The sequence below is a fragment of the Pelodiscus sinensis genome, chromosome 13 (assembly GCF_052426305.1).
Source record: "Pelodiscus sinensis isolate ZL-2025 chromosome 13, ASM5242630v1, whole genome shotgun sequence".
In the NCBI taxonomy this organism is placed as follows: Eukaryota; Metazoa; Chordata; order Testudines; family Trionychidae; genus Pelodiscus; species Pelodiscus sinensis.
In genome coordinates this window covers 23750518-23762572 of record NC_143064.1, presented here as the reverse complement: position 1 = coordinate 23762572, position 12055 = coordinate 23750518, and the positions used below count along the sequence as shown (strand labels likewise).

At 49.6% G+C, this 12055-nt stretch overlaps 1 protein-coding gene across 2 annotated transcripts in view; it reads right to left on the bottom strand.

Annotated features, from left to right (window-relative positions):
• ZDHHC15 (zDHHC palmitoyltransferase 15) overlaps positions 1 to 12055 on the bottom strand; it is a 242127-nt gene that overhangs the window by 17498 nt on the left and 212574 nt on the right. For both annotated transcript variants that reach the window (XM_025178030.3, XM_075940891.2), the window contains 3 exons: positions 10404 to 10536; positions 3928 to 4054; positions 2405 to 2514 (listed from right to left, as the gene is read on the bottom strand). In XM_025178030.3, the coding sequence (XP_025033815.1) occupies positions 2405 to 2514; positions 3928 to 4054; positions 10404 to 10536 (370 nt within the window). The remainder of the gene's footprint in view (positions 1 to 2404; positions 2515 to 3927; positions 4055 to 10403; positions 10537 to 12055) is intronic.

Below are 12055 nucleotides of genomic sequence, written 5' to 3'. Positions count from 1 at the left end.
AACCTGGGAAGAGGACAAAACCATTCTGGGCAGCAGACTGATATAATCAGATCCATACTAATCCACTGGACATTCTTTATGCTGCAATAGTGGCAACAACGACTTAGGGGAAGGATGCCATACCTCCGTGACACTTCTAGTGTGCTAAATCCAGCTATTCAGAATCAGAACTAGGACAGCGGTTTTACTCTTATGGGAGAAAGGTAAATGGCAGTGTACTCCATGCACTTCCTAATTCTAGGAACTGCATTCCAACATCGAGGCACCTGTCCATAAAACAATACAGGGGACACAGAATATCTTTACCAGAAAAGACCTTTTATTTACAGACCCCAAACCAACCTTTAATTGGATAAATTATAGAGAGTATACATTAAACTCAAAGAGCTCCCCACCCACTCCCCAAAACAAGGGAGGGAAAAAATAACCTTGCAACTCTAATGATCATGAACTAAGGTTCTAGCTCCTGGCATGTCTAGTTACACAATGTGCCCAACTCTGATTTTGTCATTTTGATCTTTAACTCTGTAAAACTCTAGTTTGGCTTTAGTATTCTAGGGAGAGCCCTACAAATTCACTAGCATGTAAATCATATCACAGACTGAAAAAGACCTCCCCTGTGAACTCTAGCTACAGGAGTGGAGGAAGAGAAGCAGGGCTGGGGATGCAGTTGCTAGTCTGCCAGGCTGGGGAGGGGCAGGACCGCCTCTTCCTCTGCATGGCTGCTCTTGGGGGGAGATCAGGCCCATCTACAACTATCCTGGCTGCAGGAAGCTCCGCAGGTATGTTGCCGCAGGGCAGAAGGCACCTTCACTGGATTCAGCTGGGCTCTGAAGGCAGTACAGCCATGGAGTGGCCTGTAGCCTGGAAAGGTAGCCAGAGGTGGATCTGATCTCCCACCCTGCCCGCCCCCCACAAACAGCAATTGTGCAGGGGAAAAGGAAGTCCCATCCCACTCCAGCCTGGCCAGAACTGGCAGCTGGGAGCCCCGAGGGAGATCAGGACTGCAGGAAGCTCCGCCACTGCTGCCTTCAAAGCCCAGTTGTCAGTACCCCACAACAGTTTTGTGACTCCTCACATTCGCTTTTGGGTTGGGACTCGCACAATTACAATACCCTGACATTTCAGAGGTAAGCATCTGAAAATGTGAAACTGACCAATTTTAAAACTCTCTGGAAATGACATTAATAAAAAATGGCCCTTCCTACTGGTGCTAAACAAAACTTCACAAAGTTTCAGAGCAAGATGATTACACACCACTTTCTTCATTGGGAAAGAGCCTAGCATAGGCCACTGATCATTTTAAATTATAAAACTTCAATGTAAAGGCTTGAAACTCAGATTCTGAGAGCTGACTTGGCAAAAACTAATCTTATTCTTATGCATGTTTATACTCATATTCAGAGAGTTAATCAGACTGTTTATTCAGAGACAAATATACTATGTAAAATGTAGGGAAACAGAGAAACCACTCCTGAAGGGATGAATCTTTTTAAATTATTACAAAATAACACTGTTTTTAAAACAGAAAAACACCAATCTGTTATTTTTAAAAGCTCATCAGCAATACACCCCCATATCAGACAGATTTGCTGCACTAAAATTTACACATCTGAGCAGAAGCAGATTTTTTTAGCAGATGTACAAAGGCCACTTGAAGTCACTTATCTGAGCTAATGCTGAAATTAACCTCTTCAGCCCTGTTCATGAAACCCTGGAGTGCCAGTGTCTGACGTGTCTTGGACAGGGGTGGACAAAAGGGCCTAAGCGGATTGATCTGGCCCACGGAGGCCCTGCTGCTCCCCTATCTGCAGGCCCCCCCCACCAAAAATTATTGCCCATCTCTGGTATATACATACATGCACACACACTGACCTAAACCCTAGGTAAAATTCTCATTGTTCATGCAGTTTCATTTACCGCAAATAGTAGGTGAGGTAATATCGTTTATTGGACCAACTTCTGTTGGTGTGAGACAAGCTTTTGAGTCTCAGTGAGATGAGGTGATCCAATAAAGATATTACTTCACTCAATAGCCTGGAGCTGCCATAGCTATAGTTACATTGCATATATGGTGCAAAGAGTAGCTTTTACACAGCTACCTATTTCATTTGTGGGTGCAATCAGACTGCTTGATGGGGAAAGTCACCCCATTTCTGCCTTCAAACTTCTGGCAGCAAGTATTTGTAAGAGCAGAGCATCTCCTGAAAAATGACACTTATTTCAAACTTGGGCCTTATGTTTGTTCTATGTTCATTAACCAAATCAGAGCTGTCAGAGACTCAGCTGATCTGCTTTTTCTAAAGGACAGCTCTTATAGAGAGGGTTTCTAGTGACTATTTTTTATTCCACACAACAGTTACTTTAGGTCAAAACAGAGTTAAATTTCCTTGTGTTTCCTTACCATGGTTCTCTTCATCCAGTCCATCATCTCCCCACTGCTCTTCATTTGCTAGCAGTGGATTCTGTGATTCACACAACATTCTCATTGGGAAGGAATGTCCATCACCCTGGCTGGGGAAACATAGGCAGGAATAAGCTACATCCTACTTGTTTCATCTGAAGAATGAAATACAACTTTACTCCTTGTTTTAGGTTTAACTCAAGACCAATCCAAATCTGTGAATGTCCAGAGATTACTTTTAAAGGACTAAATTCTGGAAAATTCTAGTTTCAGATTTGAAACCTTCTTCTGACAGAAGTATTTTCAAGTGACTTTGATGCTGAATTCTTGCAAAAGATCAGAGGGATTAAGATTATAGTCCAAGTTCATTTCTGGTATGAGTCAAATAGAGTTGAATTTAGCCCAGTCATCTCTCTATATATTTTAGAGATTTTTGTGTCTGTCTGTCTGTGAGTCTGTTTGACCAAGAACTCCTCCTACATGGTCAAAGATGCACTAATTTTGGTAGGCAGCTTCCTCTTCTCCTAACTTAAAGCAAGGTCAAGGTTTGGTTGTGCCAGGACAAATGGAAGTACAAGGAAAGAGACTGTTACTGAAACATAGAAAAGGAGGGACTGGGCTGTCTGGGGGGATGCAATACTGAGTGTGTCCACTGGGGGCTGCCAGTCTGCAGGGGAGAGCTATTCTGCAGAGTGTCCACTGGGGGCAGCTGTATCACCAGAGTGGCCAGCAGAGGCCATCTTGCCTACCAGCACACAGGGTTAGTAGCCCCCCGTTTCACAAGCCTTTTCTCTTCCCCTGGCCTGTGGCTGCAGTGCCAGAGAGATCCCTGGCAACCAAGAGGAGTTAGGGGGAGAGAAAAGGCCCCCGGTGTTTGGGTGGCGGCGTGTGAGAGAGGATTTGAGGTGAGAGAAAAGGCCCTCCCGCCCTGAACCCCTCCTCAGCCCCCCCATCCTCATTATCACACCCCCTTCACTCCCAGCCTCCTGTATTGCCCCCCGCCCTGCTCTGACTCCTGCACCCCCCCAGACCACCAGCTTCCTGCCCTGAATGATCCAGAAAATACCAGGTAAGTCTTCTAGTTTAAATATAATTAAGACAGATCGCTAATTGTAATCAGTCTAGTGTATGTTTGTGTGTGTGAGAGAACGACTGACAGACACACACTTATCCACAGAGAAGGTGCAAAACACCTGTAAACTATGGAGCTGGGCTCCGTGGCAGTTGCATTCGTCCATGTTAACAGGAAGCCTTGGAGGATAAGGCAAAGATGTTTGCTGGTGGATCTACCACTGCCTAATCATCTTTCAGTCAGCAGTAAAGGTGCAGGCATAGCAATGAGATTGCAGTAACTATTGTTTAGGAGTGACTCCCTACCACTTCTCAATCTAAATGGGAAGATACCAACTTCACTTGACTCTTGCAGAATTCGACACTACATAACTACCTGAGACTCAGGGACCAGGATGAGGCCCTTACTTTCATGATACTGGCTTCTTTTCCAGTTTTTTATTACAGCTTACCTGGATACAACTGGTAGTAACCATAGCTTCTTCTCCTCTCCAAACACTTGCTGAAGATTCTTTTTAAAACCCAGATTGAATCCGTTTTTATCTGGCCCATTTTGGAACACCGGAGCAGAGAATGCCTCTATGGGTAGATACACAAGAAACAAAGAAAAGATGCAAATGTTAAATATTTTATGCTAAGGCTGCAATATAATATGTCATAAGATTTTTCAAAACCTTGCTTTGTTACACATTAAAGTCATGACAAATCCTGGGATCCCTTCCTCACTTATAAACTTCATCAAAATCAAAGGAAGCCCATTTAGACTACTAGAAAATAATACAAATTTTAATCAGTGCAAAGTAAATTGTGGCATGCTATGATCAGTATCCAACTTTGAGAACTACAGGCTTAGTGTACTCCAGTGGCCACCAACCAGTAGATCGGGATCTACTGGTAATTCTTGGAGCCTCTGACAGGTGATCTTGACTGGTTTAGCTAAGAGGCTATCAAGTGCCAGCACTTCAGCTGACCCTTCCGCCCCCCACTGCTGCACCTCTCCTGCCCTTTGCCTTGGAGCTGCCCATCCCCCTGGGAAGCCTCCTGCTTTCTGGGCAGGGCAAGGAGGGAGGGAGGGGGTGCTGATATCAAGGTGCCTCTTCCCATTCCGTATCTTTTCTCCACAGAGCAGAGAGGGGCACAACAGGACTTGGGATGGAGTTTGCTGGCTGCTTTTGGGACTGGTGCAGGGCCAGGATAGGGGTGAGTCTGCCTTAGCCCCATTGCTTACCACCACTGCCACCTGAGGTAAGTAGTGCCCAGTCAGAGCCCACATGCTGAAACCCTACCCCAGTCATGACCCCTTTCCTGGTCCCCAAGTCCTTGCCCTAGCACCTGTGCATCCCAACTGCCTGCTCCAAGCTCAGCTCAGAGCCTCTCTCACACTGCAGATCCCTTAATCCAAGACCAGAGCCTGCACCCCAAACGTTTGCCCCAGCCTGATGAAAGCGAGTGAGGATGGGCCAGAGAGAGAGGTTGGAGGTAGCAGGTGCAAGGCCTCGGAGAAGGGGCAAGGGTATTTATAGAGGAGGTAGATCTCAGAATGCACTTACATTCAAAAAGTGATCTAATGCTTTAAAAAGTTGGAGACCCCTGGTGTACTCAATCAGAGGTACACATACCCCTGAGGATACACAGAGGTATTCTAGGGAGTATATCAACTCATCTAGACATACGTAGTTTTAAAACAGGTTATATACAAATCACTAGCAAAGACAGTATAAATTAAAATTTCAGTGACTTATTTATACTGCTCTATCTATACAGGCAGTCCCCGGGTTACGTACAAGATAGGGACTGTAGGTTTGTTCTTAGTTGAATCTGTATGTAAGTCGGAACTGGCCAGTTCTGACTTACATACAGAATCAACTTAAGAACCCCAAAGTCAGCTGCTGCTGAAACTGATCAGCAGGGGTACGTCTACACTACAGCGCTAGTTCGAACTAACTTAGTTCGAATTAGTTAATTCGAACTAAGCTAGTTCGAACTAACGCGTCTAGAACTAAAAACTAGTTCGAACTAGCGTTTTGCTAGTTCGAACTAGCAAGTCCACATTGAGTGGACTCTGAATAGGGCTTAAGGATGGCCGGAAGCAGTGCCGGCAGGGCATAAAAGGAGGACTTAGAGCATGGAGATGCTGTCTCAGGCTAGCCGAGGGCTGCGCTTAAAGGGTCCCGACCCCCACCCCGGACAGACAGTTCTCAGGGGTGCCCCGCTTGCAAAGAAGTTCTGGCTTGGAGTGCCCTGAGTGCCCACACTGGGCACATCACACCACTCAGCCATCAGCCCAGCTGCACTTGCCGCAGGCTGCCATCTGGGGAGAGGGAGTAATTGGGGGGCTGCAGGAGAACTTCCACCCCCAGAAGCCCGCAGAGCCAGCCCAGTCCTCCCCATCGGGGGCTCGTACCCCATTCCTCCCTCACCTCCTTCCACTTACCCTTCCTTAGCCCCCCTTCTTATTGATGTACAAAATAAAGATAACGTTTCTTCCAACATTGACTTTGTCTTTATTGAAAAAAAACTGGGGGAGACTGGGAAAAGGAGGTGGGAGAGGGGAAGAGAAAGGCTGGGAGAGGGGAGGGCAACTAACATGATCAGGGGTTGGGAACAGGTCCCAGATGAAGAGAGGCTACAGAGACTGGGACTGTTCAGCTTAGAAAAGAGGAGACGGAGGGGGGACAGGATAGAGGTCTCTAAAAGCAGGGGTTGGGTGGAGAGGGTGCATTCAGAAAAGTTCTTTTATAGTTCCCATAAAGAAGGACTAGAGGACACCAAAGGAAAGGAATGGGTAGCAGGCTTCAAACTAGTAAGAGAAAGTTGTTGTTCTTGACAAAGCAAATAGTTAACCTGTGGAACTCCTTGCTGCAGGAGGCTGTGAAGGCTACAACTAGAACAGAGTTTAAAGGGAAGTGAGATAAAGTGATGGAGGTTGGGTCCATGGAGTCCTATTAGCCAGAGGGTAGGAGTGGTGTCCCTGCCCAAAGTTTGTGGAAGGCTGGAGAGGGATGGCACGAGACAAATGGCTTGGTCATTGTCTTCGGTCCATCCCCTCCAGGGTCCCTAGGGTTGGCCGCTGTTGGCAGACAGGCTACTGGGCTAGATGGACCTTTGGTCTGACCCAGTACGGCCATTGTAAGCTCAGGGCTCAGTGTCGGGGGTCTCAGTGGACCTCCTTGATTTTCATGCACACCTGGTCCTGGGTGGCCAGGCTGGCAGCTCTCCTGCCCTAGATGGCCACTTTCCTGTGCCTAGTGCGGAGATCGTGGACGAGGTCCACGATGTCCGCACTAGCCCAGGAAGGTGCCCGCCTCTTGCGGTCCAGGGCAAGCTCCCGGGAGCCGCCAGCCTGGTCCCGGCAAGAGGGGGTGGGCTGGGGGGCATCGGGTGGGTGGCTCTGTGCCGTGCCAGGTGCAGGGTCTGCTAGCTGGGTGCTGGCAGGCTTGCACCTGGCACGGGCACCGTAGCCAGCCCGTGCCCCTTTAAGGGGTCCGGGGCCGGGAGGGGGGCATAGAGTTTCCCTGGTGTTGGCCAGAGTGGCCACCAGGGAAACCTGGGGAGGGCTAGCCTCCCACTAGTTCGAACTAAAGGGCTACACAGCCCTTAGTTTGAACTAGCTAGTTCGAACTAGGCGTTAGTCCTCGTAAAATGAGGTTTACCTAGTTCGAACTAAGTGCTCCGCTAGTTCGATTCAAATTCGAACTAACGGAGCGCTAGTGTAGCACCTATTAAAGTTAGTTCGAACTAACGTCCGTTAGTTCGAACTAACTTTGTAGTGTAGACATACCCCAGCTGATTCCAGGAAGCCCGGGGCAGAGCAACTCTGCCTGGGGCTTCCTGTAGTCAGCGCTGGTCAGTTTCAGCAGAAGCTGACTTGGGGACGCCTGGGGCAGAGCAGCTGGGGTGCTACTGGACCAACCCAGCAGCACCCCATCTGCTCTGCCCCAGACGTCCTGATTCAGCCGCTGCTGAAACTGACCAGCAGCGGCTGAATCAGGACCTGGGGCAGAGCAGCTGGGGTGCTGCCGGGTTGGTCCAGTAGTGCCCACGGGCGCTGCAGGACCAATCGGCAGCGCCCCAGCTGCTCTGCCCCAGAGTCCAAAACAAAAGCCTGGTCTGCTGGGGGGGGGGGAGCACACTAGCTGCGCCCCCTCCCCCCAGCAGACCAGGGACACGGGGAGCAGAGCCGCAGCGGCAGCGGGGTGCCGCGCCTCTGAGGCTTTGCTCTGGCAAAGCCTCTGAGGCGCGGGACCCCCCGCGGCTGCGGCTTCAGTCAGGGTGCCTGTGGTCTGCTGGGGACCATCCCCAGCAGACCACAGGCACCGGGACCCAAGCGGCAGCAGCGGGCGGGTTCCTGCGCTTCTGAGGCTTTGCCAGAGCAAAGCCTCAGAAGCGCGGGAACCCCCGCTGCTGCCGCATGAGACCCGGTGCCTGTGGTCTGCTGGGGACGGTCCCCAGCAGACCACAGGCACCCGGACTGAAGCCGCAGCCGCGGGGGGGTCCCGCGCCTCTGAGGCTTTGCCAGCGCAAAGCCTCAGAGGCGCGGGGAACCGCCGCTGCTGCCGCTTTGACTGAAGCGGCAGCAGCGGCGGTTCCCCGCGCCTCTGAGGCTTTGCTCTAGCAAAGCCTCAGAGGCGCGGGACCCCCCTGCGGCTGCGGCTTCAGTCAGGGTGCCTGTGGTCTGCTGGGGACCGTCCCCAGCAGACCACAGGCACTGGGTCTCATGCGGCAGCAGCGGGGGTTCCCGCGCTTCTGAGGCTTTGCTCTGGCAAAGCCTCAGAAGCGCAGGAACCCGCCCGCTGCTGCCGCTTGGGTCCCGGTGCCTGTGGTCTGCTGGGGACGGTCCCCAGCAGACCACAGGCACCGGCACCCAAGTGGCAGCAGCAGCGGTTCCCGCGCTTCTGAGGCTTTGCCCTGGCAAAGCCTCAGAAGCGCGGGAACCCGCCCGGTGCCCCTGGTCTGCTGGAGACGGTCTCCAGCAGACCAGGGGCACCGGAGCAGCTTACGAACGGGGCTTTCTCGCCCCGACTTCCGGGGCGAGAAAGCTCCGTTCGTAAGTGCGGATCCGACGTAAGTCGGATCCGCGTAAGTCGGGGACTGCCTGTATTTATTTTTAGAGAGTTTGTGTGTCTGTCTGTCCATTAGTCCATCCATTCAAGAATTCCTTTGAAACAAAAAGAGTTAGGACCATCAAATTTGGTATGTGACTTCCTCTTACCCTAACTTAAAGCAAGGTTTGGTTGTGCCAGGAAAATGGAAAGTACCTGGAATGGGTGGGCTGTGCCCACGAAAGCTCATGATACCATCTACATCAGTGGTCCCCAACACGGTGCCCGTGGGTGCCATGGCGCTTGCGGGGCCATTTTTGTGCGCCCGCCAAGTGCGTGGGGCTGGCCTGGCCCTGGGCACGTGGTGCATGCGCTGTGCTGGAGCCAGCCCAGGTGCATGGTAAGCGCCGGCCCCGGGAGCGCCGCGAATTGGCCGCTTGCGCCCCGGGCGCACAGTGCTTGGGGGGAGGGGCCGCAGGCCCCGGGCGCTTGGGGGGGCCGCCGGCCCTGGGCACGCAGCGCTTGAGGGGGGGCACCGGCCCCAGACGCGCAGCGCTTGGGGGGGGGGGGTGCCGGCCCCGGGAGCGCGGCGCTTGGGGGGGGGGGCGCTGGCCCCGGGCACGTGGGGGGAGGGGGCACCGGCCCTGGGCGCGCAGCATTTGGGGGGAGGGTGCCGGCCCTGGGCGCGCGGTGCTTGCGGGAGAGCCCCGCCCCCGAGCATGTGGCTATGGGGGGGGGGTCCCCGCCCTCTGGCACCCGGCAGGTGAACGGCCACGCCCCCTGGCGCCCGGCAGCCTCTAAAGGTTGGGGACCACTGATCTACATGTTTTGTTAGTCTTTAAAGTGCTACCAGACCATTTGTTGTTTTTTAAGTTTATCCTGTACAGACTAACTCAGCTACCCCTCCTCCCCCCAAGAGCCACTGACCGGGCAGCGTGACCCCTGGCACCCGAGTCACCAGAGCAACCCCAGTGATCCTCCCCACATTTCCCAGCCTGGATTCCTGCACGCACACCCCTCTAATGCCCTCAGCCTCCACGAGGACCCGAGCAATGCCAGGTAAATCCTCTAGTATACAGTACATTGAAATGTAAGTGCAATATTTATATTCCAATTTATTTATTTTATGATCATATAGGAAAAATGAGAAAGTAAACATTTTTTCCAGTAACAGCATGCTGTGACACTTTTGTATTTGTATGTTTGGTTTTGTAAGCAAATAGTTTTCAAGTGAGCTGACATGCGGGGTGGTGTGCAAGGCAAATCAGACTCCTGAAAGGGGAACAGGAGCCTGGAAAGGTTGAGAGCCACTGAACTAAACAATTAAATATACCACCCCTAGAGCAAAATGGAAAAAGTTACAGAAATGAATGTGGATATCACGGGGTTGGTTTTTTTGGCATGACTATAAATGTTTACATTTTTTTTCTCTTATCTTAACCCTGATGGCAATGATTTGGTTTTTCAGATGAAACACACAGAATAATCATGAAGTTTTTTAGCTGAAATAAAAACATGGAATGTCATTCACAAAACTGATCCAATTCCAAACCGTGTTACCCTCACTCATCCTCAGAGAGATATCTTTTTGTTCAAAACAATTTGCTGTTTTAGGAACTGCTTCAGCAAACAAACATGCAAGTAAAATTAGCTTATGGGTAGTCTCATTGACTTCAGTAAATAACACAAGCATTTGCAGGATTGGGTCCTTCTATTTTATGCCTCCATATCTCCAATTGAGCTTTTGTGAGAAGAAAACCCCCAGTACTGTGAATTAGAAATCTTTTTTACTTAAATGCTTTTTCAGATATGGACTGGTATAGCTAGAGGTGAACCGCATATGCTTTTTTAGAACATTACTTTATGGTGTACACATGGAACCTTACCCAAAGTAGACCTATTTCTACTGATAAGCCAGCAGTGGTAGCCAAAGAGAAACATCAGACTCAGAAAAAACATGACTGCCACAAAAAGAAGGAAAAGCACATGGAACTTGGAACGTCCATTGGTCAATTCATCCTAGAAGGAAAAACAAAAAAGGATAAGGGATATGAAAAAAGAGAGCGAGAGAAATTTTCATGCCAAAAGGAATGAGATGTTACACTGTATCTACTAAGAATGTGTAGAACATGTGGAGTTTTCAGATTTTCAGACTTATTGAAAAAGAAATCACCCCTCACAACAATTAACAGACAAGACAAAAGAAGTCGTAAGCTTGCTCTTTCAAACCCTGTCACTTCCAAAGCAGAAATTCCATTTTTTATATGGAATGGAGCCAATATGTTCACAGTCCCTCATATGGGTATGAGAAGCGTCTCCTATGCCCACAGTGAATTTGGCAGGCAACAAGTGCTTTGAAAGCCTGTTCGCATTCTGCTGAGTTTCTTTTAATCTTCACATTTTCCTAGATTCACATTAATATGCTGCCATCTTTTCCAATGGCTACATTCCAACTTAAGAGATCAAAAATTTGAACTCCCTCTCTCTCAGTTATAACAGCAACAAGCAGGTATACCAAACGCTGGTGACAGCTATCTACACAGTTAGTAAAAGCTCAGAAAATCTTACAAGGGGCTGAAAATGCTTCATTTCACATTAAACTAAGAGCAAGAGGATCTCTCTGGCACTTACTTCCTTCAATTTAGAAACAGGCTGTACCTCCCCCCCTACAAGTGAGCAAATATGGAAAAGCCCTCCTCCACCTTACAAGTCCTACATAGTACAAGGGAGAGTTTAAATGCCTTTCCTTTCTTGAGCACGTGGACTAATTCTCACAGGGGTGTTTGGGTCAGAGGTATAGCACTGTTTACTATATATTTGAGAGATATATGTGTCTGTGAGTCTGTTCAAGAATTCCTCCTAAACAGTAAGAGCTAGGCCTATCAAATTCAGTACACAGCTTCCTCTTATCATAACTTCAAGCAAGGTAAGGGTTTGGTTGTGCACGGGCTGGAGAGCTGAAGCTTCCCCCTCAATTTGTACAGGCACATATAAAAAGAACCCCTCTTAAATGGTAAGAGTAAGACCACAAAATTTGGTATACAGCTTCCTCCTAGCATGATTTAAAGCAAGATAAGGGTTTAGTTGTGCGTGGGGGGAACCGGGGGTGAAGCTAGGATTGCCAGATGGTTTCAACAAAAATACTGGACAAACTTGACATTACATCACAATCTACATTACATCTTATTTAGAAAATACCAGACATTTATATTTTCTCAATTTGTTTCCCGAACAGAAAGCTGAAATACCGGACTGTTCGGTTCAAAACCGGACACTTGGCAACCCTAGGTGAAGCACCCCTCCCCAATTCACACAAGGACAAATGAAACCATGCAGAAAAGAGGCAGAATCTGCAGGCAGATAAAAGAGGCTTGCTGGGGGCATGCCCCACCCCATCTGCGACTAGCCCAGCCTTGAGCCTCCTATCCCCCAAGCACTCTTAGCAATGGCGGGGAGGGCCTATTCTTACAGGAACATTACAGGCTGTTCCCCTTCCCCAGGGAGTGAGGGCAAAGTGCACAGTTTGTTCCATTCCTCG